The sequence below is a fragment of the Malassezia japonica genome, chromosome 3 (genome assembly GCF_029542785.1).
Source record: "Malassezia japonica chromosome 3, complete sequence".
NCBI lineage: Eukaryota > Fungi > Basidiomycota > Malasseziomycetes > Malasseziales > Malasseziaceae > Malassezia > Malassezia japonica.
Window position 1 is genome coordinate 748,553 of NC_083372.1, and position 24,911 is coordinate 773,463.

At 63.6% G+C, this 24,911-nt stretch overlaps 14 protein-coding genes across 14 annotated transcripts; 6 read left to right on the forward strand and 8 right to left on the reverse strand.

Annotated features, from left to right (window-relative positions):
- Positions 1–9: 9 nt before the first annotated feature.
- On the forward strand, positions 10–2,188 carry TKL1 (transketolase; the record flags this gene model as incomplete). Its single annotated transcript, XM_060266178.1, has 5 exons — positions 10–58; positions 94–122; positions 153–217; positions 249–282; positions 308–2,188. 5 exons carry the CDS (start codon positions 10–12, stop codon positions 2,186–2,188), a joined length of 2,058 nt encoding a protein of 685 aa, XP_060122161.1.
- Positions 2,189–2,226: 38 nt separating this feature from the next.
- Positions 2,227–4,059, reverse strand: MJAP1_002236 (uncharacterized protein; the record flags this gene model as incomplete). The annotated part of the gene is made up of 2 exons (XM_060266179.1): positions 2,227–2,608; positions 2,825–4,059. 2 exons carry the CDS (start codon positions 4,057–4,059, stop codon positions 2,227–2,229), a joined length of 1,617 nt encoding a protein of 538 aa, XP_060122162.1.
- Positions 4,060–4,106: 47 nt separating this feature from the next.
- On the forward strand, positions 4,107–5,917 carry CLP1 (polynucleotide 5'-hydroxyl-kinase; the record flags this gene model as incomplete). Its single annotated transcript, XM_060266180.1, has 3 exons — positions 4,107–5,208; positions 5,231–5,334; positions 5,357–5,917. The coding sequence occupies 3 exons, from the start codon at positions 4,107–4,109 to the stop codon at positions 5,915–5,917; spliced, it is 1,767 nt and encodes a 588-aa protein (XP_060122163.1).
- A 68-nt stretch (positions 5,918–5,985) lies between these two features.
- Positions 5,986–6,705, reverse strand: MJAP1_002238 (uncharacterized protein; the record flags this gene model as incomplete). The annotated part of the gene is made up of 3 exons (XM_060266181.1): positions 5,986–6,110; positions 6,133–6,557; positions 6,584–6,705. The coding sequence occupies 3 exons, from the start codon at positions 6,703–6,705 to the stop codon at positions 5,986–5,988; spliced, it is 672 nt and encodes a 223-aa protein (XP_060122164.1).
- A 340-nt stretch (positions 6,706–7,045) lies between these two features.
- GLC7 (protein-serine/threonine phosphatase) lies at positions 7,046–8,096 on the reverse strand (the record flags this gene model as incomplete). The annotated part of the gene is made up of 3 exons (XM_060266182.1): positions 7,046–7,845; positions 7,869–8,000; positions 8,036–8,096. The coding sequence occupies 3 exons, from the start codon at positions 8,094–8,096 to the stop codon at positions 7,046–7,048; spliced, it is 993 nt and encodes a 330-aa protein (XP_060122165.1).
- A 449-nt stretch (positions 8,097–8,545) lies between these two features.
- Positions 8,546–9,541, reverse strand: oca3 (TPR-like protein; the record flags this gene model as incomplete). Its single annotated transcript, XM_060266183.1, has 4 exons — positions 8,546–8,737; positions 8,760–9,140; positions 9,163–9,457; positions 9,480–9,541. 4 exons carry the CDS (start codon positions 9,539–9,541, stop codon positions 8,546–8,548), a joined length of 930 nt encoding a protein of 309 aa, XP_060122166.1.
- Positions 9,542–10,021: 480 nt separating this feature from the next.
- On the reverse strand, positions 10,022–11,026 carry MJAP1_002241 (uncharacterized protein; the record flags this gene model as incomplete). Its single annotated transcript, XM_060266184.1, has 3 exons — positions 10,022–10,088; positions 10,111–10,721; positions 10,745–11,026. 3 exons carry the CDS (start codon positions 11,024–11,026, stop codon positions 10,022–10,024), a joined length of 960 nt encoding a protein of 319 aa, XP_060122167.1.
- A 287-nt stretch (positions 11,027–11,313) lies between these two features.
- Positions 11,314–12,349, forward strand: SLX1 (Slx4p interacting protein; the record flags this gene model as incomplete). Its single annotated transcript, XM_060266185.1, has 2 exons — positions 11,314–12,275; positions 12,316–12,349. The coding sequence occupies 2 exons, from the start codon at positions 11,314–11,316 to the stop codon at positions 12,347–12,349; spliced, it is 996 nt and encodes a 331-aa protein (XP_060122168.1).
- Positions 12,350–12,354: 5 nt separating this feature from the next.
- Positions 12,355–14,943, reverse strand: MJAP1_002243 (uncharacterized protein; the record flags this gene model as incomplete). The annotated part of the gene is made up of 1 exon (XM_060266186.1): positions 12,355–14,943. The coding sequence occupies one exon, from the start codon at positions 14,941–14,943 to the stop codon at positions 12,355–12,357; it is 2,589 nt and encodes an 862-aa protein (XP_060122169.1).
- Positions 14,944–15,006: 63 nt separating this feature from the next.
- Positions 15,007–17,909, forward strand: AKL1 (non-specific serine/threonine protein kinase; the record flags this gene model as incomplete). Its single annotated transcript, XM_060266187.1, has 2 exons — positions 15,007–15,856; positions 15,880–17,909. 2 exons carry the CDS (start codon positions 15,007–15,009, stop codon positions 17,907–17,909), a joined length of 2,880 nt encoding a protein of 959 aa, XP_060122170.1.
- Positions 17,910–17,912: 3 nt separating this feature from the next.
- MJAP1_002245 (uncharacterized protein) lies at positions 17,913–19,443 on the reverse strand (the record flags this gene model as incomplete). The annotated part of the gene is given in 4 exon segments (XM_060266188.1): positions 17,913–17,943; positions 17,957–18,998; positions 19,021–19,225; positions 19,249–19,443. 4 exon segments carry the CDS (start codon positions 19,441–19,443, stop codon positions 17,913–17,915), a joined length of 1,473 nt encoding a protein of 490 aa, XP_060122171.1.
- Positions 19,444–19,482: 39 nt separating this feature from the next.
- Positions 19,483–19,986, reverse strand: MJAP1_002246 (uncharacterized protein; the record flags this gene model as incomplete). Its single annotated transcript, XM_060266189.1, has 4 exons — positions 19,483–19,577; positions 19,600–19,848; positions 19,871–19,943; positions 19,966–19,986. 4 exons carry the CDS (start codon positions 19,984–19,986, stop codon positions 19,483–19,485), a joined length of 438 nt encoding a protein of 145 aa, XP_060122172.1.
- A 56-nt stretch (positions 19,987–20,042) lies between these two features.
- Positions 20,043–23,573, forward strand: MJAP1_002247 (uncharacterized protein; the record flags this gene model as incomplete). The annotated part of the gene is made up of 4 exons (XM_060266190.1): positions 20,043–20,676; positions 20,699–21,937; positions 21,960–22,274; positions 22,297–23,573. 4 exons carry the CDS (start codon positions 20,043–20,045, stop codon positions 23,571–23,573), a joined length of 3,465 nt encoding a protein of 1,154 aa, XP_060122173.1.
- A 112-nt stretch (positions 23,574–23,685) lies between these two features.
- MJAP1_002248 (chitinase) lies at positions 23,686–24,908 on the forward strand (the record flags this gene model as incomplete). The annotated part of the gene is made up of 2 exons (XM_060266191.1): positions 23,686–24,810; positions 24,834–24,908. 2 exons carry the CDS (start codon positions 23,686–23,688, stop codon positions 24,906–24,908), a joined length of 1,200 nt encoding a protein of 399 aa, XP_060122174.1.
- Between the last annotated feature and the right edge of the window lie 3 nt (positions 24,909–24,911).

Below are 24,911 nucleotides of genomic sequence, written 5' to 3' on the forward strand. Positions count from 1 at the left end.
ACTGCCACTATGACTTTTACTTTCGCTGACGTCGATGAGAAGGCTGTTGCCACCATCCGTACGTACTACGAAAACATTCATGCTAACCCACAGGTACCCTCGCGGCGGATGTTGTTGCTAAGGTATGTTGCCACGCCCCGTGCTAATCCTAGGCCAACTCGGGCCACCCCGGTGCGCCCATGGGCCTTGCCCCCCTTGCCCACCTCCTCTGGAGCCGGTAAGTGTTGAAAGGAAAACTCACACCGCAGCGTCATCCGTTGCGACCCCAAGGACTCGCACTGGGTACGTTAGCCACCACTCACCTCAGGTCAACCGCGATCGTTTCGTGCTGTCGAACGGCCACGCCTGTGCGCTGCAGTACATCATTCTGCACATGATGGGCTACAAGCTGTCGATGGATGACCTCAAGTCCTTCCGCCAGCTCAACTCGCTTACGCCCGGCCACCCCGAGGCGAACCACACCGACGGTGTCGAAGTTACCACCGGTCCCCTGGGCCAGGGCTTTGCCAACGCGGTCGGTATCGCGATTGCCCAGAAGAACGTCGCCGCGACCTTCAACCGCGACGACTTTGACCTGTTCAACAGCCAGACCTTTGTCATCCTCGGCGATGGCTGTATGCAGGAGGGTATTGCGAGCGAGGCGGCCTCGCTCGCTGGCCACCTGCGCCTCAACAACCTGATCGCCATCTACGACGACAACAAGATCACCATTGATGGTGACGTCGCCTGCTCTTTCACCGAGGACGTCGAGAAGCGCTTCCTGTCGTACGAGTGGGACGTGCTCCACGTCCTGGACGGTGACAAGGATGTCAAGGGCCTGTACGAGGCCGTCGACAAGGCGCGCAAGAACACGGATCGCCCGACGCTGATCCGTGTGCGCACCACGATCGGTTTCGGTTCCCAGAACCAGGGCCTGGCCTCGACCCACGGCTCGCCACTCAAGGAGGACGACATCCGCCAGTTCAAGGAGAAGGTCGGCTTCAACCCCGACGAGAAGTTTGTCATCCCCAAGGAGGTCGCCGACGCCTACGCCTCGTACGCCAAGCGCGGCGCCGAGGAGCACGCCGAGTGGCAGAAGCGCTTTGACGCCTACGGCCAAAAGTACGGCAAGGAGAAGGCCGAGATTGAGCGCCGCATCGCCCACAAGCTCCCCGAGGGCTGGGAGAAGGCACTGCCCACCTTCAAGCCGTCCGACGATGCGGCCGCGACGCGCAAGCTGTCCGAGGGCGTGCTCAAGAGCCTCAGCGGCGTGATCCCCGAGATGATGGGCGGCTCTGCCGACCTTACCGGCTCGAACCTCACCCGCTGGGCCGACGCGGTGGACTTCCAGTCCCCGGCGACGCACCTGGGTAACTACTCTGGTCGCTACGTCCGCTACGGTGTGCGTGAGCACGCCATGGGTGCCATCATGAACGGTATGCACGCCTTTGGCATGCACATTCCCACCTCGGGCACCTTCCTCAACTTTGTGTCGTACGCGCTCGGCTCGGTCCGTCTCTCGGCTCTGAGCAAGTTCCAGACGATCTGGGTTGCGACCCACGACTCGATCGGTCTCGGCGAGGACGGCCCTACCCACCAGCCGATCGAGACTGCCGCGGCGCTCCGTGCGGTGCCCAACCTCGACTTCTGGCGCCCGGCCGACGGCAACGAGGTGTCGGCCGCCTACAAGGTGGCCATCGAGAGCTACAGCACCCCCTCGGTGCTTGCGCTGACCCGCCAGGGCCTGCCGCACCTCGAGAACTCCTCGATCGAGAAGGCGTCGCTCGGTGGCTACGTCGTCCTCGAGCAGGACAACGCCGAGATCACGATCGTCTCGACCGGCTCGGAGGTGAGCATCTCGGTCGATGCCGCCAAGAAGCTCGGCGAGCAGGGCGTCAAGGCGCGTGTCGTCTCGATCCCGTGCTTCAGCGTGTTTGACAAGCAGCCGCTCGACTACCGCAAGAAGGTGCTGCCCTCGGGCCACCCGATCCTCTCGGTCGAGGCCTACAGCACCTTTGGCTGGGGCAAGTACGCTCACGTCCACCACGGCATCAACTCGTTCGGTGTCTCGGCCCCGGCCAAGGACGCCTACAAGCACTTCAAGATGACCGACACGGACGTTGCCACCAAGGCCCAGAAGGTGATCGACCACTTCAAGAAGGCCGGCACGCCCCTCGTGTCGCCCCTCGAGCTCGAGGCCGAGTTCTAAGTAGCACACAGATAGCTATTGGACTGGGTATGGTCTGTCTATGCACCGCGCCGCGCAGGCTTCACCGCCGCACTCTCAATATCGCCCTTGCTCGCCTCGTCACGCTGCGCCGCCAACTCGGGGTCCTCGGCATGCACGCGGCTCTGCTCGATACGCAGCTTCTCGCGCTGGTGCTGGTCGGCAAGCGCCTTGGCGTGCTCTTGCTCGCGCTGCGCGGCAAGCTGCGCCTGCGCCGCCTGCTCACGCATGTCGAGAACCCGGGCATTGTGCTGCACCATGCGCTGCCGCTCTAGATCCTTGACTAGTTCCTCGATCGTGGGAGGCTCGCGGCGTGTATGCCGCATCCACGCGTCCCACTGGATGGGGACTTCTTTGGGGTTGTAGTCCGACGGTGCTTTCCACACGGCCCACTTCATCACACTGCGTTAGGCTGAATACGTACCGCCGCGTGTGGCGAGGGTCCATGGAGCCGTGAGGCGACGGCATCTCGTAGTAGGTATTGTTTGCCAAGTCCTTCCCGACCAGGTAGCGGGCATGCCCGATGCGCAGCACCCGCGACAAGGTCTTCCACACCGACGACATGGCGACAAAAGTGGAGGCTACAAAGGGAGCCCGGCGGCGGCCCAAGCGCGCCACGCTGCGTCGCTCCCGGCGGGGCGGACGAGAATATGACTATGGTCGGGGCCAAAGTAGCCTTGGGCAGCCCATGCGCGCAGGTCGGCGAGCGGAAACGGCCCGTAGACCTTGGTATCAGGCTCGGGAGGGGCGTTGGAGGCTTTTGCAGCGTTGGCAAGGTGCGCAGGCGCCCACTTGTACTCCCACGACGGCGCGAGCGGGGGCACAGCGTCTTCTTCCGTCTCGGAAACCTTGCGCGAGGGGTCCCAGTCCTCTGGAACGAGCTTTGCGCGCCGCACCTGGCGAACGAGGCTCTCGTACATCTCGTCGTAGATATTCATCTGGCCAAAGGTCGACATGAGTAGGCTCGTAAGGTGCGTAATGAGGTCGAGCTGGCGCGAGGCGTCGCCTTTTGCGCCTTCTTTCTTCTCGCGCTTCGCAGAGACACCAATGCGTTGCAGCGCATCAAGCACCGACTCGCCGGGCTGGAGGCACTCGGCTAACGGCCGCATCGCGTGCTCCGCCGTGGGGTAGACGGCGTTGTCGGCATCCGCCTTCTCCTTCGCCTCGCGCTCGCGGCGTGCCTGCGCTTCGTTTGCGGCCTTGATCTGTTTCTTGGAGTAGTTGCCGTCGAGCCACCGGTCGTTCTGCGCAAAGGGATCCTTCTTGTTGCGAACATAGTTGCCGTCCTCGTCGAACTGGCCGCCGGCCATCTCTGCCTTCATATTGAACTGCTCGATCTTGAAGCCCATGCCCTTCTTGGACCGCGGCGCGTCTTCGTCGTCGGAGCCCGGCGGCGTGCGCTCCGCATCTGCATTGGCATCCTGGTGCCGCGTATCACGCAGAGCGCGCTCGAGCTCGTACTCGGGGTCCTGCTCGTCGTCGTCGTCGTCGTCGTCGTCGTCGTCGTCGCCAAGCTGCGTGCGTGCGCCAAACTCCTGGCCTTCGATCTCGGAGAGTTTCAGGAAACGCGGCTCTTTCTTCTGGCTCTCGTCCTTTTTCTTCTCGCCTTCCTCGGCAAACATGTCATCCTCGTCCTGGTCCTTTTCCTGGGCCCAGTTGCGCTTGTGGGCGCCTTCGTCGTCCGACTCCTCCGAGTCGTAGCCTTCGGTCATTACGCGTCCGTGCCGCGTCTTGCCTTGCCGCTCGACTTGCGATTCGAGATCAAGATCACCTTCTCCATCTGCGCCGTGGTGTGCGCGCTTCTCGGGTGCCGAGGCACCCGGCCACGCTGCCTTGCGCTTGGTCCCACTCATCGTCGGCCCCAGAAACCTCCACAGAAATTCTCGTCTTTGTCGTCGACATGCAGAGCGAGACGCGGCGCGTGCCGCTCCCGCCGCGGTCCGAGTACCGCTTCGAGCTGGATGCCGGTGAGGCCATCTCTGTGCGCTTTGTCTCGGATCCGGTCTCGGGACACTATGGCGACGCAGAAGTGTTTGGTGCGCCGCTCATCGGCGGGGCCCAGGAGCGCTGGTATACCTTTGGCAACGAGGCCAAGGCCGCCATCTCTTCGTGGGGCGGCGGCGAGGTCGAGATTGCTGGCTCGGCATCGACCGAGTACATGGCCGACGAGCCGTCGCCAGTGTACACGTACGGCGCAAATCTGCACCTGAACTTGGAACGCGCTCGGATCCGTGCTCGTGAGCAGCTGCGTACCGACAAGGCGCTCGTCAAGTCGCTCAGCGAGCAGGACGTGCGGGGCGAGGGCGCGCCGCCATCCTACGAAGATGGCCAGGGACCGTCGTCCAACGAGCTCTACCACGCCGCCGGCCAGGGCCCTCGTGTGATGATTGTGGGACCGGAAAGCGCGGGCAAGACGTCGCTCGTCAAGTTCCTGGCGAACTATGCGATGCGGTCGCCTGCTCTCGCGAGCGTCGAAGAGGGTGCCGAGGCAGAGCGGGTCGCGCAAGAGGCGCAGGACGACGAACCACTTTCCGACCATGAAGATGCCCCGGAGGAAAAGGCCGACAAGGCCAAGATCATGAGCGAGATCACCGGATGGTGGCCGATGATTATAGGTCTCGACCCGTCCGAAGGCGCAGTGCCTGTGCCGGGCTGCCTCTGTGCAATTCCGCTCCGGCCGTCGCCGGTCAACTGCCTCCCATCGCCGTCGCCTGCGCTGCCGTACGGTGTGACGCCGCAGACGACCGGAGCGCTTCCTCCCACGGTGTCGACTGCCGAGAGCGTCATGCCCCTTGTGCACTGGCTCGGCAAGCACAATGTGCGTGAGAACGAGCAGCACACACACCGCGTGATCGACTGGCTTGCGTACCACGTCGAGAAGCGCCTCGTGAAAGATACGCGTGCGCGCATGTCGGGCCTGCTGCTCGACATGCCCGGCGTGGTGACGGCCGACTCGCGCAACCGGTACTCGTACATCCAGTACTGCGCGCGTGCATTCAAAGGTAGGTTTCGCGGCTAACCCAGTCGATATGATTGTCGTGCTCGGCCACGAAAAGCTCAACCTCGAGCTGTCCAAGATCTTTGGGCAGAGCCCGGTGCAGATCGTCAAGGTGCCCAAGTCGGGTGGTGTACGTATCCATGCTCACACAGGCGGTTGATGTCGATGAAGTGTACAAGCAAAAGCTACAGGACCTGCAGATCCGCTCGTACTTTTACGGAATGCAGCCTGCGATTCCCAAGGTGGCCGGCGAGGGGGAGCACGCGAGCGAGGCGCTGCCTGGCCATGCCGAGCCGCTCGGCGGCGTGCCGACGCTTAACCCCTACTCGTCGACGATCCCCCTGGACCTGCTGAGCATCTACCGAGTGGGCCAGGACCGTATTGCGCCGTCGTCCGCGCTGCCGATCGGCGCGGAGCGCGTCGTGAGCGAGCTGCAAGTGAACAAGCTTGACCCCCTGAACTCGTCGAGCGACCTCTCGTCGCTGCTTCACTCGGTCATTGCGCTAATCGAGCTCCCGAGCGATGCCGAGGAGCTCGGCGAAGGCGAGCTGCCGAGCGAGGCCACGCTCCTCAGCGCGGGCCTCGTTGGCCTGCTGCATGTGTCGGACATTGACACGACGCGGAAAAAGATGACGGTGCTCTCGCCCAAGCCAGGCAAACTTCCGAGCAAGACGGCATTGATTGGCGTACGTATGATTAAAAGCAACTATTGACCTTGCGCAGAATTTACATTGGCAGGATGCATAGCGGAGATGTAGGTACGATGAGCAATGGACAGCGCTTAGAAGTCACCGCCGCCCATATCGCCGCCCATGTCACCACCGCCCATGTCACCACCACCGCCCATGTCGTCGTTCATCTGGCCCTGCATGTAGCCATCCTGGTACGCGTCATGCTCCATGTGGTCTGCGTTAGTCGTGCAACGTACCCATGCCGTTCATCAGCGCCATACCACCGAGCATACCGGCACCACCACCGAGCAGACCGGCGCCCATGCCGCCCATGCCGCCGCCCATGCGGCCGCCGCCGAGGCCGCCGCCGAGGCCGCCGCCACCGAAGCGGTTAAACAAGCCGCCGCCGCCGCCGCCCATCATGGGCTGCTGCATCATGGGCTGCTGCATCATAGGCTGCTGCATCATCATGGGCTGCTGCTGGTAGGACTGCATCGGCGGAGGCATCTGCTGGGGATACGGCTGCTGAGGAGCACCGCCATAGTTGCGGTTCTCACCGCTGCCGTGCTGGCCCGGCGGCGCACCCGACGGAGCAGCATACTTGTTGCCCTCGTCCTCCGGGTGGATCCAAGTCGAGCGAGGGGGCGTCTCGCGCGTGTTCACGTAAAAGTACTGGTTGTAGCTGGGTCAGCGTGTGTGGTAACCTACTTGCTGTCCCACTGCTTCACCCAACCGTCCGGCAAAGGGCGGTCAGCGCCGCTCTTAGCGGAGGACTGAGGCTGGCTGTTCGTTTTGGCGTCGTACGCAGGGGGTTCATCCGTCTTTCCCATGGTGGCTAAAGAAGGGCTCGCCGTGCCTGGCCGGTGCGGGTGAACCTTCCGCCGAGAACTTCTCCACGTGGCTTAACGTCATCCCCGGGCGGGCCCGCGGGCGTGGGGAAGGCGGAGCCACGTGTGGGTGGCGTGTTGAAAACGGATGCCCTGGCAGACTATCGCATACGCTCTACGGTGGCTGAGAGAGGAATGTAAACTCTCCGCAGCCCAGAGTGGCCTGAATCAGGCATGGACATGGCAAGAAACCATCCCAGGAGAATTGCAGTTGGGTGGCAGAAGCAAAGCGCACCTCGCTCCCGCTTCCAGCGCGGCAGATCGGTATATACATTCTTCCTGGTTACGCAGAGCCCTTCTTCTTCTGCTTACGGGGCGGCGTAACCGGCCGCCCCATATTGATACCCCCGTACGCGTATTTTTGCTTCTTTTCAGCGGGCTTCAGAATCTGGAAGGAGCAAAGCAAGGTCTCGTCGACGCTCATCATTGCACCAGCATTGTCAAACTCGCCGCAGTAGTTGGGCGCGGAGAACAGAGTGACAAGTTGCCGCTTCGCAAAGAACTCGTAGCCATCCTCGACCACCTGGTGAGCACGGCAGATCAAATCCATATCATGTTTTGCCAAGAACCGCGACACGACGTCCGGACCAAACGTGAACGACACACCACGGTCGTTCTCCGACCAGCCCGAGATATCCTTGTCAGGGTCCGACCAGAGCAGGTCGCACAAAAGACCGGTATCCGGCACATCCGTCGGCCTCATCACGCGGCGGATCTGCTCCATGCTCTGCAGATCGGGCGAAAGACCACCGTGCATCGTAAAGATCTTTTCGTCAATGATAGCAGCGATCGGCAAGCAGTTGAAGCAGTCCGTAAACGTCTTCCACAGCTTGATGTTATAGCGACGCTTGCACTCGTCGTAGAAACCGTAGATGCGGTTAATGCTTGCGCACTCGTGGTTGCCACGCAGAATAAAGAAGTTCTCCGGGTACTTGATCTTGTACGCGAGCAGCAGGCAGATGGTCTCGAGACTCTGCTTCCCTCGGTCCACGTAGTCACCCAGGAACAGGTAGTTGCTCTCCGGCGGGAAGCCACCGTATTCAAACAGACGCAACAAATCGTAGTACTGGCCGTGAATATCACCTGGTGTGAGCGTAAACACGTACCGCAAATCTTAATCGGAGCCTCGAGCTCCAGGAGAATCGGCTGGTTGATGAAAATGTCACGCGCTGTCAAGCACAGATACTTGATCTCGTACTCCTCCAGGTGCACGGGCTTGCCGGGACGCGAGCCACGCACTGCGGTTAGTATGGTGTGGATAGAGACCACGTACCTTCGAGGAGCCGGTCAATGATATTGTCTATGTCGACCTCGGCAGATTGGTTATCCGTCATATTCAGCGGGTCGTTTTACCCAAACTGGCGGTGTTAGTACCGTCCCACACACACGCTACACACACACACAGCGCGTCTACGGCGTATAGCACGCAAAAACACGCCATGCACGCGCGGAGGATACGTACAGAATTTGTTGGGCACGCAGCAGAGCACGGCAGGGGAGCGCAGTGGCAAGGTCCAGTCAGGGAGTACAGATAGGTAGAATACCGTGAACAAGCACAGGCAATCCTATTTGAGTCCCTTAGGCACTGGGTGACAACGACTGAGACGACACGAGCGCAACGACTCGAGCCGGAGGTGGTGCGATGGCGCAGGTTTTGTTCTCGGCTCGGGTTCCTTTGCTGCCCCGTTGTTTGGCTGGCACGGCCGAAAAGAGATTTGCAATTAAGATTCTCGTTGCCCGCGTGCCGCGTACCCGATCAAATTAGCCGAGGCCCGATCATTGACTACGCATGCGCTACACTTTTCCGCGCCGCGGCACGCACTGCCGCAGGCGCAGCGTCCTGCGCATCGGGCGCATAGACATTCTCTAGCATGAGCTGGGTGACCAGCGTGTCGATTTCCGGGACCTTTTCTGCGGTGACCTCGCCGTCAGTCGAGGTCCGCTTGTCCGAGTGTGCAAGGAGCTGCGTCGTGCACTGCATGAGTTTCGATACGTACCACCTTGAGTCCCCATAGTGTGCGCACCCACGGGCCGCTCACGCGGTCCGATGCACGTCCACTCTTAGGCTTCATGTTGCCCTCGCCCAGCTCGAGGATGCGCAGGTATATTTTGTAGGCCTTGGCAATCTCGCCCATCGTGTACAGCGTCTCGGCGTACTGCAGCAGGTAGTAGCTGTTGTGCGGCGCCAGGAGCAGCAGCTCTTCCAGGGCATACGCGGCTTGGGCGTACTTGTTCTGCTCCGTGTACAGCGACGCAAGCTCCTGCCACGACTCCTGGTCGAGGGGGAAGTGGTCGACAAACTCGGCGAGCGCCTCGGTCGCATCCGCAACCCCGTCCGGCTGCGCGCGGATCGCAGCAATGCGGCGCTTGTTGATCAACTGCATTAGCAAGAACACATACCATGTGCACAGGCTCGATGCGCAAAAACGTCTCGTACAGGTGCTGCGCCTCGCGCAGGAGTCCTTTCGACTCAAGCACCGTTCCTTGAAAGAGCACGACTCGCGGCGAGTCGGGGAAACGCGTCGACAGGCGCGACAAGCACAAGTCCGCAAGCTCGTACTTGCCCAGCTCCGCCGCGGCGAGGCCGACCTGCTCGAGAAACGCCCAGTGTTCGTCACCGAGCGCCGACAGCTCATTGTTGTCCAAAATCCACTCGCCGTAGCGCACGGTATCGTAGGCATTGCGCTTCGGAGTTCTGCATAAGTCACTCTACGCACACCCGCTGCTCCGCGAGCCAGCCGAGCGCCTCGCTCAGCGTAATCAGCTTCGCGTCCGTCATGGGCCTGAGCACGCTCCACGCGACCGCCCGGCGAATTCGGCCGAAGGCCCCGTCCGTCGCCGCCGCGCTGCCTCCTCAGGACCGTATTTGTCTGGAAAATGGTGGGTAGCCCTGGCTGACCGCAGGGAGCTGGTCCTCGTTATCCGTACCCGAAGGAAGTCTGGTCGCCGTCTGGTACGTACCCTAACTAATTGTAGGCGGCTGGTGGACGAGGTAGGCACCGCAAACTGACGCAGGCCGAAGAACTGGGCGAGCAGCACCTTTGTCGCTGCGACGGGCATCGGCATGCTTGCATATGGTCTGTGGACGCTGAGTGCCGACCGCGAGGTACGTGATTATGCTAACGCAGTGGCGCCACCAGGCCCCTCTGCACCCCATCCCTTCGCAGATGGTAGGTTTTTTCTTGTCTAACGCAGTGGTCGCGCCAGTTCAAGAACGGCGAGCTGGGAGTCAAGCCTGAATAAGGTTATAGCATGCAAGCTATTGTGCGCTACCAAGGCGGATGGTGCTCTTGTCATGCAGGTACTCGTACGTCGGCGTCACCGCGCTGTGTCAGTTGTACAACGTACGTAATACAGTCCTGCACGACCTGCGGCTGCTGCGACAGGTCCTTGGGCGGGCCCTCCTTTGTCTTGCGGAAGCCTGAGGAGTCTTCTGCGGCGGCATGGTAGCTGCCCCACTTGGCCCAGATGTCCACCGCGCCGGGGTCCCACGAGAGCATGGACTCGGTAAAGGGCACGCCGAGCGCCTTGCAGTACTGCTCGAGCGTTGCGCCGGGGTTCTCGAGCAGCGTTGAGGCATCGACGAGCGGCGGCGGCATTGCCTGCTTCTGCACGGCGTACGCCGCGTAGCGCTTGTCGTCGGTGGGCGTGTGGAAGGTCGACGTGGGGTCGGCGATCCAGTCGTAGAGCAGCTTCAGCTCCGCGTACCCCGCTTCTGCGGGGTCAAAGAACGAGAAGCCAGCGGCCTGCTCCTGCGTGCACTTGTAGTAGCTGGGGATGCTCTTGGCCGGCGTGCGGATTAGAAAGGTGTGCTGGAACCGCTGCAAGAGGGCGGTCGGGAGCACCGTCGGGTTCTCCTTCGGGTTCACCTTGTCCACCGCGCCCGTCGAGGGGAAGAGGCGCGAGCTGGGGTGCAGCTCGTGCAGGACCTCAGGGGCAAAGATGTACTGGGCCATGTCCTGTGGTCAGTGCGCAGGCGTACCTTGATGAAGATGTAGCGGCAGGGTTCGTCCTTGGGTTGGTTGGCGCTCTCGAGGAGGCCTAGCGAGACTTGTTCGATGGACTTTTCGTACGCCTCGCTCTTGCGGCACTCCTCGTCCGAGTACCGCCTGCACGCACGGTCCTTGCTAAAGTAGAACGGGTCTCCGAGCGGCTCGTGGAAGATGTGCGTGTCTTTGCGCTGCAAAAACGCACGTTCAAATGCAGTCGAGCAGGACCGGGGATGGCACCAGACAATAATGGGCTTCGGAGAGTCTTCGGACATGCTGGCAGTGGGGAGCAGCGCCCGCCCTAACGCCCTATGGCGTGCCTTGTTTCCCCAACCTTACTTTAAGTGTACCGGCTTAGTTCCCATACACGTAACACATGGGCGCCTCGTCGGTGTCGCGGCATACGGCGCCGCCGCTGTACGTGTGCTATCTGCTGCGCTCGCAGAGTAAGGCGAACACGACGTATATAGGCTCGACGCCGGATCCTGTACGGCGCATAAAGCAGCACAATGGGCTCGTCACACAAGGCGCGGTCATGACACGCTTCGCACGGCCCTGGTCCATGGACGTGATGGTGTACAATTTCCCGTCACGCATCGCCGCACTCCAGTTTGAATGGTCGTGGCAGTCGCCGCACGTTTCTCGGCACCTGCGCAATGCCGAGCACGGCGAGCACGCGGCGTACTCTGGCCGCAGCGACGCGCCCCTCTTTCCGCCGGATCGCAAGTCGACGTACGTCGGTCGCTCGGGGCGGCAGCGCACCAAGGCGCGCGTAAGTGGCGTGCCAGAGCAGCGCATTCTGGTCATGCGTGCATTGCTTGCATCCGAGCCATTTTGTTTCTGGAACTTGAAAATCGCCTTTTTCAACGAGTGGGCCTATGGCGTGTGGCTGTACCACGAGCGCGACGCCGACCTCTACACGCACGGACGGGTGACGGGGCGGCCGCTGCCAGCCAGCTATCCTGAAGTGGTCTGCGACTTTAGCGGCGTGCTCGGCGAGACGCAGCCCCTGGCTCAGGGCGCCGACGACTGGCCGCCGCTGCCCGAGAGCGAGACCGAGTCGGCGTGGCAGAAACAGAAACGCACGGCAGTGCGGCCCCGCAAGACCACGCCGCCGCCCGGCGCGTGGCACGAAACGATGCCGCTCGCACGCGACGCCGCGACGCTCGGCCTGAGCTGGGACATGCTCAAAGACGCACGCACACTTCCGCCCCGCAAGCGCAAGACACGCTCCCCTTTGCACCACGACGACGATACCTGCACGGATACCGAGCGCGCGCTCGTCGAGCGCATCACTGATACCCCCTACCCCCACGCTGCGACAATCCTGCACCAGTCCGACCATGCGTGCGGGGTGTGTAGCGAACCTGTGCAGATGCACGAGCCCCACACCTTTTCGCTGTGCCCCTCGGCGCAGGCCGACGGCACGCGCTGCACCAGCGTCTTTCACCTCACATGCCTCGCCGCGCACTTTCGCGCGTCGACGCCAACGCCCCGCACGTTCTGCCTGCCGGTCGCCGGGTCGTGTCCGTGCTGCCGCGGCCCCGCCGCGCCGTGGCCCGAGATCGTTCGCCGAGTCTTCCGCCGTGCGGATCTAGGATAACTATACACTTGCGCGGTACTCGAGGAACGCACGTAGATTCTGCACACTTTCGTGTGCAGCCGCATACAGCGGCACGTTGGCACGGCGGTCGATGCGCTTGACGAGCGCCGCCGCCGGCGCGACGAGCTGCGCGAGCTTCTCCTGCAGCTGCCCCTGCCTGTAGACAATGTCCCACGGCGCGAGCTCGTTCGCGTACGTGTCCATCACCGCATTGATGGCCGCCGCGAGAATATCGACGTGCGCCACGTCGCCGTGTGCAAGCGTCGCGGCCGCGTCGACAAAGAACCCGCCGAGCTGGGCGTACACCTGGAGGTAGGCGTCCGGCGGCGACGCTGCGCCGTCCTGGCGGTAGGCCTGCGAGCGTGCCAGCACCGCCAACGTGCCGAGGCTCTTGATGCGCACGGCCGACAGGCGCGCCGACTGGTAAGCGGCCATGAGCGCGGTGATGTACGGCGCCGTGGCGTGGTCCTGCACCAGCGGCAGCTGGCCCTCGAGGATGCGTGCGATCGACCAGAGGCACCCGAGGCACGTGTCGACGATCGCCAGGCCGTCGTGCGCCGCATTGGCACTGGTCGGCGGCGCCATGGCTGACGGGAGCGCCTCTTCGAGCGTCTCGGCGTCGACGACGCTCGGCACGGCCGCCCAGTGCGCCGCAATACGGAAAACATGCGCCCACGCCTCGTGCAGCGCGCTGCCGACCGGCGTCGCCTCCGCGTCGCTGTCCTCGAGGAAGGCAGTGCCGACCCACTCGCGCCACAGCGCGATGCGCTCGAGCGTCTCTTCGTCGCCCGGCCACTGCGACGGCGGAGGGGGCGCAAAGAGTGCGAGGCGCAGCAAGAAGTTGTTCGCCGCCGCGAGCGCGCGCAGCTCGACGGCGCGGCGCTGCGCGCCTTGGCGGTCCTGGCGCTCGGACGCGTCGCTCGGCGCGGCGAGGCGCAAGAGGACGCCGAGCAGCGGCGTCCGGAGCACCTCGGAAAAGACCCAGCGGTCGAGCGCGTGGGGCTCGGCGTCGCCACGCGCAATCGCCTCGGGCTCGTCGTCCATCGCGTCGTCGTCAAACTCTTCCATGAGCTCCATTTCATCGTCGTCGTCGTCGTCGTCGAGCGGCAGGTGCGTGATTGAGAGCTGCTCGACATCCTCTTCGCCGCGGCCCAGCACGCTCATCATCTCGGCGACAATCTCGAGCGCAAGCTCCGAGGTCTGCAGCGCCTCGCCTTGGCTCTGACCGACAAATGCCTCGGCGTCAGTCAGGGAGAGGAGGTGCGTGAGGCGCGCAAGCACCTCGTGGATCATGTACTTGCCGAGCGGCCCGTGCTGCGCGACGACGATCGGCGCGGCGTCCGGCCCCAGCGCTTCTGGCGCGTGCGCAGCCCGCTGCACGTTGCACAGGACGCCGCTTGCCATCGTCGCCAGCGACGCGGCGTTCGCGCCGGCCGCGCCGTCGGTGGGCAGGAGCGCGACGGCCTGCGCAAGGAGCGCGAGGCGGCGGCTGCCTTCGGCACGCGCCGCGCCCAGCTCGGACGGCGTCGGGAGCACGACCGGCGCCTGCTCGCGCCGCCGAGCCTTTTTGCTCGTTGGCGGGAGGTGCGTCGGCAGGCCGGCGACGGCGCGGCCGAGGCCATGCTTGGCGTCGTCGCACAGCGCACAGAGCGTATTTGCGCTCGCCGTGCCGAACGACACGAGCGCCGCAGAGTAGGGCGAAGTGGCCTGCAGGCCGTGCACGCCGAGGCTCACCGCCTCGCACAGCCAGGCGGCGAGTGCGTCGCCTGCAAACGCCTGGCGCTCGGCGTGCTGCGTATCGTCGAGGAGCGACTGCTGCCAGTCCCAGCGCACCGCACGCACCAGCAGCTTCTCGCTCGTCTCGCAGATGCAGCCGAGAATCGTCACGAGGCTCTCGCACATCTCCACGAGACACTGCGCTGCAGGGGGGTCCATGGCCGCCAGCGACGCCGGCGCGTCGGCGGCCCAGCCGCGCACGTCGACGGCGGCCGAGGCGTCCGGCGCAAACTCGGGGTTGTCGGTGAGCGCGCCTTCGTGCATGGTGCCCGCCGCGAGCTTGGCGGCGTGGCGGCGCTCCTTGCGGTTCATCTGCTCGACGGGCTTGGAGAGGAGGCGTTCGCGAGCCTCGCGCGCCGGTGCCTTGGCGCGCTCCATCTGGCGCTCCTGGTTCTGCAGCCCCATGGTCGCCCAGCGGAGGCACTGCAACACGATCTCGAGACCGCCCTTGTTGACGAGCTCGCCGAAAATGTCGCTGTCGCCCTCGACGCACAAGTTGCGCAGCGCGCCGCTCGCCTCGCGGCGCACCTCGAGGTTTGTATCATGCTCCAATTCGTACAGCACACGTGCGACAATGTTGCGCGAGAGGAGCAGGCGCCGGTTGCGTGCGCCGTGCTCTTCTTCGAGGAGCGACGAAATGGACGCGAGCGCCCACACTTTTTCGCCCGTCGGCACGTCGCTCGGGCCGCCCGGCAGCTTTTCCAGCACCGGCACGACCTCGGCCTTGACCTCGGACACGGCGGTGGTGCCGCGACGCAGCGGATCGTGCCGCGCGCGCCGCGAACCACTCCAGTCCCTGCGCGATTTCGGCATGAAAGAAAAGAGCTGAGTCAGCACCGGGCTTGGACACGGACCATGGCCAATGCAGGTGGAGCCATGGCGCCGTTCCAGGGGCAGCGGCGGCTTGTGCCTGGGACGCGCGTCAAGATTGGCGAGCATGTCGTGACGGTGCAGCGCTTTCTGAGTCAGGGCGGCTTTGCGCATGTCTATCTTGTACAGGCCGACAAGGCGGTGCAGCTGCCGAGCGGCGAGACGACCGCGACACTCGTCCTGAAGCACATGTGCATCTGGAACAAGGACGCGCTCGCCGCCGTGCGTGCAGAGGTCGCGCACCATCGATTGCTGCACGGGCACACGTCGATCGTGCACTTTGTCGAGGCCTCGGCGGCGAACCTGCAGGGCGACGGCTGGGAGATCTTTATCCTGATGGAGTGCTGTGCGGGGGGCGGACTGATCGACTTTCTCAACACGCGCCTGCAGAAGCGCCTCGACGAGGGAGAGGTTTTGCGCATCTTTCGCGACGTGTGTCGCGGCGTCCATGTGATGCACACAATGGACCCGGTGCTCGTCCACCGCGACTTGAAGATTGAAAACATCCTCATGAGCCAGGCGAGCCCACCGCAGTTCAAGCTGTGCGACTTTGGCTCGTGCTTCGAGGTGCGCGATCGCAGGCCGGCGCGTACGCCGGACGAAAAGAAACAGCTCGAAAAGGAGCTCAACATGCACACTACGATCTGGTACCGCGCACCAGAGATGGTCGACCTGCGCCTCGAGCTCGTCATTGACGAGCGCGCAGATGTGTGGGCACTGGGTGTGCTCCTGTACAAACTATGCTTTTACACGACGCCGTTCGAAGGGCCAAACGGCGGGCCAGCCGCGATCCTCGCGGGGCGATACGAAATGCCTCCGCACCCGCCCTACTCGCCGGCAATGCGCTCTTTGATCAGTACGTTACAGTCTCTCACACAGGCTCCATGCTCCAGGTCGATCCGAAACGCAGGCCGACAGTCTTCCAAGTCCTCGATCGCATCCAGCACCTCTTGCACCCCAAGGGCGCCGAGGCCCAGGCGCCGGCACGCGCAAGCCCCGTACCGCGCCCGGCGACGGCCGCACGCCTCGAACGCACCGACGCACGCGAAAGCCCCAAGCCGGATCCGCGCGAAGTTGACGAGGCATCGGCACGCTTCCCGAGCCTCGAGGAACTCAACGCAAAGCCAAAGGGGACCGTCAAGGCGATGGCCGCCAACTTCCGCACCCAAGAAGCGCCGCTCGCGTACAAGCCGCGCGCGCGTCCGGATCGCACACATGCGGCCAAGACCGAGACGCCGGCGCACACGGCCGTCGACATGCATTCCAGCGACGAAGACGCACCGGAGGACGCTGAGCCGATGAACCTCTTTCGCATCCGCGCGCGTGGCAGCGGCGCGCAGGGCAGCATCGCGATCGATATGCCGGATGCCAGCAGCGTCCGGGGGCAAATTCAAAACCTCCAGGACGCGGTCGGCGCGCGGCCCAAGCCGGCACAGCGGCCGGTGCGCTCGCTCAGCGAACTGCTTGCAGAAGAGAGCGCACGCACCGCTGGCGACACGTCGCTTCCTGCCGAGCCGCCCCAACAGGAGGAGCTCGCATCGATTGAGGCGCACGAGCGCGCGCTCGAGGCACTCCTCGGGCCGGGGCCGACACCGACCAAAGAGCCGGCCGTCGGCGACTTGCTGGGTATCGAGGGGCTGAGTGTCGCGGCTGAGCGTGCGCCGGCTTGGGACGACGACGAGGAACGCCCTGCGCCATCTCAGCCCAAGCCCAAGCCACAGATTGCACGCAAGCCGGTGGCGCCGCGTGTTGCGTCACCGCCGGCGGTCGAAAAGCCAGCGGTCAAGCCCAAGCCGGTTCCCGCCATGGCGCCGCAGCGTTCGTCGACGTGGGACGTCGCGAGCAAGCCGCCGCCGCCGAAGCCCAAGCCCAAGGTGTACGTCGACGCAGCGACGTCGCCCGGCATCGACGCGAGCCCGGCATCGCGTCCGGTCTCGCCCGCGCCACAGGCGCGCGATGCCGATGCACTTGACGGCGCGCCGAGCGTCAAGACGCGCATGGAACAGCTGCGCCAGTCTGATGCGCCAAAGCCCGCCGAAAAGGTGGCTGCTGTCCATCCCAAGCCCAAGTGGCCGCCGGCACCCAACGGTGTCGAGGCAGAGAGAAGAGAGGACAAGGCGGAGAAGCAAGGCAGTGCGCCGGCCAAGCCCGCTGAAGCGCCCAGGAATGTACAGTCACCACCTGTTGCCGCGCCACGCAGTACTACGTCGTCGCCCAAGCCGGCGAGCGAGCCCCGCGAACTAGCCGGCGCGCAGAAAGGTGTGTATGTGCCTCCCTTTGAGGATGAGGAAGAGGAGAAGGATGTGAAAGAATCAGGAGTACTAGAAACCGAGGATGAAAAGCAGGCCGAGATTGCGGCAGAAGCAAAGGAAACGGAGCAGCCCAAGGAGGACCCTAAAGAAACGGAACCCGAGCATGCCAAAGACACGCCCAAAGAGACTAACGAGCATGTCTTGATACCGCTGGACGAGCCCACCGAGCCTGCCGAGGCCGAGAAGCCGCTCGAGTCCGACCCCGAGCCTTTTGAGCCGCCAAGTGAGCCCGAACCTAAGCGTGCTCCCTCCAAGCCCGCGCCGCCCAAGTCGGTCTCGCCCTCCCCCGACCCCTCTCCCAAACCCTCTCCGAGGCCCTCGAGCGACCATTCGGCCGCCCACGCACAGTTCGGTGCCGCGCTTCTCGCGCAGCGCGAAGGACAGCGCAAGCTCACCAAGCGCCCCGCCCAGAGCTCTGGCGTGCGCCCCGAAAAGCCCTGGGAAAAAGAAGCCGCCGATGCGCAGCACCGCCAAGGCCGGCTTGTCGCTGCGGCCTTCCGTACCGAGCCAAAAGACGAGGAGAAGGAGGAAGAAAGCGGCGAGTCATTTGCCGGTGTCAATGCACTGATCAACCGGTGGCAGTCGCGAACTATGTAGCTATCATGGAGGGAAAGAGACGTGCAACAATGAACTTGGCCTGGTACTCGTCGATGACCAGTGCCGTCATCACGAGTGCGACGGTCGTTGGGGCGGTCAGAATGATATAGGACACAAAGATCGTGCCGCTGATCAGGTACTCGACGTTGCTGTTGGGATCGCCACGCTGGGACGTGATCTGCGCCAGGGTCAGCGCCGGCGGCGATCCAATCACGAGACAGGCGCAGGCGATAAACACGGGGTCGTCGACCACCTTGGAGCGCGACACGAGGCAGACATACGTGAGCATCGGGAGCAGCAGGAGCGGCGTGAGGATCATGCGGGCAGTCGTAGCCGCGGTGATCGTGCGCCACGAGTAGTCCGGCGTAGGGTTGCGCGACTGGATCTCTTCCGGCTCCTCGGTCACCTGCTCCGTCGTCGTCGTCGTCGGCGGCGGCGGCGGACTCGCATTGTCGCCCGCAAAGTAGGCGCCGAGCACAAGGATCGTCAGAGGAATACTGCAGCTGCCTGCTTGCTTCAGCACCCCGACCAAGGACGAGAGCGAAACGACAAAGCGCTGCAGCGGCGGAATCAGCGCAACGACAAAGCTTGCAAGCGCAGCCCACAGCGGCACCGTCATAAAGTCGAGCACCGTGCGGATCGCCGAGCCAATGAAGCGCTGGACGGCACGCAGACGCGACTCGCGCGCCGGCGCAAAGCGCACATGGCGGTCCGTACTTTCGTCGGCGTTCGGATCGTCATGATACGCCTCGGCGCGCGAGTCCTGGCTCTGTGCGCGCTCGGCAAACTGTGTGCGGTGGCGCTGGTCGATCAAAAAGTCGGTCACGTCGTCGGCGTAGCCAGTCAGCGGGCGGTCGCTCGGCGGCGCGACTTCTGTCGTGACCTTGGCCAAGAGGTTCGCGCCGACGCTCCAGCGCAGGACCGTGCCGAGCGTAGAGAAGAGGACGAGGTAGGTAAGTGCACGGCCCATCATGTCGTCCGGCGTGTCCGTGTCCGATCCGTCACGCACCCAGTGCAGCTCCGGGACGGAGCCGACGAGCGACTGGATCAGCGCGACGGGCAGCGTGTTGGAGTTCGGCGTGATGGCACCTGTATTAGTCTTGCAACGTACAGGCAACGACAAAGTAGCGCTGGCCCTTGGGCAGGCGCAGCACCCACGACATAATGTAGGCCGACAGCGCCGAGACACTCGCCACAAGCACGAAGCCGAACGGCACGACGGCGAGCTCCGTCAGCCGCTCGGGCGTGAGCGAAAAGGCGACCTTGGAAAAGAGCAGGGCAGGCGTAAGAAGCGACACGTTGAGCTTGTTCAATTTCTGCGTCAGCCGGAACGACGTACCGTCTGGGTCTTCTTATCAAGCACGCCCCGGCGGGCCAGGTAGTAGCCGGCGGCGCACATGAGCACAACCTGCAGGATCGACGAGAGCGTCACCTTCACAAGGTTCAGCATCGACCCCAGTGCCGGCAGCATCATCACCGTCGCGGCCGTGTTCACCACATCGCGGCGGCGCAGCGCTTCCAGAGGGACGTACATCGTGCGGGACGGCAGCACAGACCCTCCACATTATGTCATCTACGAAGACGCGTGACCGGCGGCGCGCCGCTGAGTGCGGAGGCGCTGGGCACGGTGCAGCGCGCGCATGCGTTTCCGGCGTCCTGCGCCACGTTCTGTGTGAGCCAAGAGACGTACTGGAGCCGGCAATGCGGACTTTTCCGTCGTTCTCCTCGATGCGCTTGCGCGAGGCGACGAGCAGCTTATCGACACGGCGCTCCTTTGCCTTGTCGCGCTTCTTGAGCATATTGGCGAGGTGCGTGCGCATAAGTGTGAGGTATTCTTCCTGGAACGCGACGATCTCTGTAGGAGGCACCACCGTGCTGTATTTCTTTTTTTCGGCGCTCTGGCCGTCGGTCGCGCGGAACAGCAGCGCGCTGCTGTCGCCTGCGTCAGCGAAACCACGTACTCTTTTTCGTAGTCACATACACCGAGTGCTTTTCTTGTGCCCCGTCAAACAACGCCGTGAGGCGCGCGAGAAACTGCGTCAGCTACGCTCCGTACCTCGCCCGGCGCAACACGCATGGTGGGAGAAGTCACGTGATAATACCGGCGCGCTCCTTAGATGGCGGCCAAGCAGCATGCTTGGGCGCCATGCAGACTTTGACGATGAGTGGGAGGAGATGCCCATTGAGCATGTCGACACCGAACTAGAGGAAAGTGAAAGCGAAGAGGGGGCATACCGCCCGCTTTCGCCGACGAAACGCGCGGCAAAGGGAGCGCGCGCGCTCGCCGCGCGGCGGACCCACCGCCAGACCTCGCACGCGTACGGCGGGACGACAAACCACGCGGGACAGCACCTAGATGTGCACGATGTGCGTGGATACGACTGGCGCACGCGCCCGGAGGACGAGAGTATCGAGAAGCCGGGCGACGCCGAGGGGTATACACAGCTCCGCCTCGACGAAGACGAGGAGGAGGAGGAACTCCATGCCGCCACAGAATACCTCTTTCAGGAGGATATGAATCGTATCGGGGACGCGGGCGAAGATCCCAGCGCTGCGCCCATCTCGCAGCTCGCCATGACCAAGCGGCTCCTCACCGAGACACAGAAAATCGCATACGTCGGCCTTTGCTGCATCACCGCACACGACCTCGTGCGGGAGGTACAGCGCCTCGAGCCAAACGAGCCAAAGCCGGCGTCTAAGAGTACAAGCGAGTGGCTTTTGCGTGTCATGGTACGACTGTACCAGCACCTGGACATTGATGTCACAGGTACGTGCCGAATCTCACACAGAACAAGCAATGATTGATTCGCTTGCGCACCACGGCATCCTTGCCTCGGACCTCGCACGCAGCCTGATTACGACACACACGATCCCGAATCCAGGATATGTGCCGGGCTCTGAGGAAGAGACGAGCGGCGCACCCGAGCCCGAGAGCGCGCCTGCCAAGGGCGCGGCCGACACGCCGAGCGAGACGAAGCCGTCGGAGGAGCCTGCCGTGCCCGAACAACCTGCAGACGCCAAAGAACCTGCCCAGGCCGCTTCCGAGCCTGCCCAGGCCGCTTCCGGCGATGCCGCTGCGCCGAGCCCCACCGAGAAACCCGTCCTGACCGACCCCAACTCGGCCGCGCAGATCGCCGAGCGCGAGGGTCTTGCAGACGCGCATTCCGCTGCGCCGACGGTGCCTTCGGGCGCATTGCATCCGCCGGAAAAGCCGGCGGGGCCTCCCGTTTCGCAAAACACGCTCGAAGGCGTCACGACCGAGATCAGCTCGTCGTCCAAGACCATTACGCTCGATATCCGCTGGACTGTGCTTTGTGACCTGTTCCTTGTGCTCACTGCCGACAGCGTGTATGACGCACGCTCGCGTGTCCTGCTCGAGCGCGTCGCCGACGCGCTCAACCTTACGTGGATGGACCTGACCAAGTTTGAAAAGCGGATCACCGACGCCCTTGAGATCGAAGAGGATGTGCAGACGCTCGATGATCGCCGCGTGGCTGCGCTGCGCGAGGCATCGTCGCAGCGCAAGCGTCTCGTCATGATGGGCCTCGCGACCGTCGGTGGCGGCCTGGTAATCGGCCTCTCGGCAGGTCTTCTCGCGCCTGTGATCGGTGCAGGCATCGGCGCGGCACTCGGTGGCGTGGGTATCAGTGGCGCCTCTGCGTTCCTGGGCGGTGTCGGTGGTGCAGCGGCGATTACGACCACCGGCACGCTCGGCGGTGCAGCGCTCGGTGGCCGCGGCATGAGCCGCCGTACACGCAGCGTCAAGACGTTTGAGTTCCGGCCGATGCACAACCACAAGCGTGTGAACTGTATCGTGACAGTACCCGGCTTCCTGCGCGGTCCCGAAGACGATCCTACGCTCCCGTTCGGTGTGATTGATCCGGTGATGGGCGACGCATTCAGTATCATGTGGGAGCCCGAGATGATGCGCGAGATGGGCAATGCCATGTCGATTCTGTGGAACGAGACGCTGGTGCAAGGTGTGCAGCAGGTCCTTGCCGCCACCGTTGCCGGTGCCATGTTTAGTGGTACGTTTTTCTTCTGACCCAGCACTCGCATGGCCGCTATGGCTCACGAAACTCAACTATATTATCGATAATCCTTGGTCGAATGCGACCGAGCGTGCGCGTGCCGCAGGCCTTATCCTTGCGGACGTACTCATGAACCGCCAGCTCGGCGTGCGCCCTGTAACCCTGGTCGGCTACAGTCTCGGTGCGCGCATGATCTTTTATGCCTTGCGCGAGCTCGCGCAGAAGAAGGCGTACGGCATTGTGCAGAACGTGTACCTGATGGGCGCACCGGTGTCGGCACGCGAGGCCGAGTGGAAGCAGGTGCGCGCGACCGTGTCGGGCCGCTTTGTGAATGGTACGCCGTCTTGCTAACGCAGCCTTTTCGCGCTCCGATTGGCTCCTTGCCTATCTGCATCGCGCAACGTCGGGCGGCCTGCACTCTATTGCAGGACTGCACCCGATCGAATTTGATTGCGGGATCGAGAACGTGGATGTGACGCATGTCGTGCCTGGTCACCTGGCGTACCGTGCGCTGACGCCGCTCGTTCTCGGCGAGCTTGGCTTCAAGACGACCGCGGACTACTTTGACGAGCCCGAGTCGCTCGATCAGGTGCCGGAGCGTGACGTGGTCTTTGACCTTGAGGCTGAGGCGCCGCCGCCGCCACCACCCAAGTCTAAAATGAGTGGGCTAAAGAGCATGTTCTTCCGCAAGAACCCGCGCGAAGACAAGACGGCGGCGGCACTCAGCGCGGCCGTCAAGACGACCGCCGCCGAGGCGAGTACGACCGAGTACGACGAGGACGAAGAAGAGCCCGAAAATGGGCGGCGCAAGAGCTGGTCGGGCGCGCCGCAGCCGGCCGTGGCCGATGCGCGTAGCGTGCAGTCGCGGCCTACGTCGCCAGTGAAGCGCGAGGCACCCCGTGCTACCGAGCCGCTGAAAGCGGAGGCCAACAAAGCGGCGCCGGCCAAGGCTGCGGACCAAGTTCCGGCGAAGAATGCCGAGGCTGTTCCGGCTGTGTCGGAGCCCGCCAAGGCTGTCAATGCTGTGGATGCTTCGAAAGGGCCTGCGCAGGCTGCCGAAAAGGTGACTGCTTCGACCGAGCCCGCTAAGGCGACGCCTACTATTTCCGAGCCTCCCACTCCCGAGCATTCTGCTGCAGAGCCTCTGCCTACCTCTGCCGACGTGAAAGAGGATGCCAAAGCAGAGCCCGTCCCTGTCGAGCCCGCATCTGTCGAGCCCGCATCTGCCGAGCACACTGAGCCCGTCCCGGCCACGCCTGCCGCGCCGCAGCCCGTGGCGCTCGCTCCTGCCGAGCCTGCGGTGGCCCCTGCGCCGGAACCTACCGAGCCTGCCGACGCCACCCTTGCCGCCCCCTCTAAGCCCAAAAATGCGCTCTCACCGGTCGTCGCAGCTGCCAACCACTATGGACTGTCGTCGGACGAGGCGAAACGCCTTGCCTCGCAATTCAGTGGTATGTCGTTCGCTTCCGAACCCACCGCCGATGATGCATGGGACCCCCCGTCGCTTGCGATACCCCCCTCGCTTCCCCAGCCGGCGCACCAACGCAGTCGCACGGACCGTACGGATACCCTCCCAGGCGCCGAAGACGACGCCGACCTGCCCTCCTGGGCCGCGGAGAATCCGTGGGGATAGTGGCCGTAGATCTCGTAACGTCATTGGCCACGTGTGAGAAACGCCGCGCTCGGACCGCCAAATGGGCCGATGGGCCGTGTACCTCGCGCTTAGTGTTGTTCTCGCTGCCCTGATGCCCTTCCACCTCCCCAACCCGTTCAAGTCCCACCGTGGCTCGTCGAGTGTCGATGGCCATGTATCGGTCGGCTACTTCCCCAACTGGTCGATTTACCAGCGTGGGTACAAGCCGAACAACGTCCCGGTTGCGGACCTGACACATATTCTGTACGCTTTTGCGAACATCAATGCCGAGGATGGCACCGTGTTCCTCTCGGATACGTGGGCAGACCAGGAGATTAAGCACGAAGGCGAGCGCGACCTCGGCGAAGGCAACCTCTACGGCAACTTTCACCGTTTCCTCGAGGCCAAGAAGCAGCATCGCCATCTGAAGCTCCTGCTCTCGATCGGCGGCTGGTCGTACTCGGGCAACTTTAAAGGCCTTGGTGACGGACACAAGCGCCGTCGTTTCGTCGATTCGGCCGTCAAGCTGCTGGCCGACAACGGCCTCGACGGCCTCGACATCGACTGGGAGTACCCTGAATCGCGCGACGAGGCGCGTGTCTATGTCGACCTGCTGCGTGAGCTGCGCCAGGCGCTCAACGAATACGGTTCGCGTGCTACGCCGCAGGAGCCACACTACCTTCTTACGATTGCCGCGCCGTGCGCGCCGCAAAAGATGGAGACGCTCGATGTGCGTGGTATGGACCAGTCGCTCGACTTTTGGAACCTGATGGCCTACGACTTTTCGGGCTCGTGGGACAGCAAGGCAAATGCCCAGGCGAACATGTTTGGCTCGGATCTCTCGGCGGACCGTGCCGTGCAGTTCTTCCGCAAGGCTGGCGTGCACCCCAGCAAGCTTGTGCTTGGTGTGCCGCTGTACGGCCGCGGCTTTAACCAGACCCAGGGCCCCGGCCAGCCGTACGGCAGCGTGGCCCCCGGCTCGCTCGAGGCGGGTGTGTACAGCTACAAAGAGCTGCCGCTGCAAGGCGCGCAGGAGAGCTTTGATGCCCGTGCGGGTGCGGGCTGGTCGTTTGACCCCAGCCAGGGCCAGCTCATTTCGTACGACACGCCTGCGTCGGCAGACGCCAAGGCCGAGTACATCCAGAAGCATGGCCTTCTCGGCGTGATGTTCTGGGAGCTGAGCGGCGATGTACCGACGCACAGCGACCGCTCGCTCGTGCGCCGTTTCCGCGAACGCGTACGTACCCCTTACTAACCCAGCTCTCTCCGTTGGACACGAGTGCGAACCACATCCACTACCCCGAGAGTGCGTTTGAAAACGTGCGTCAGGGCTAAATA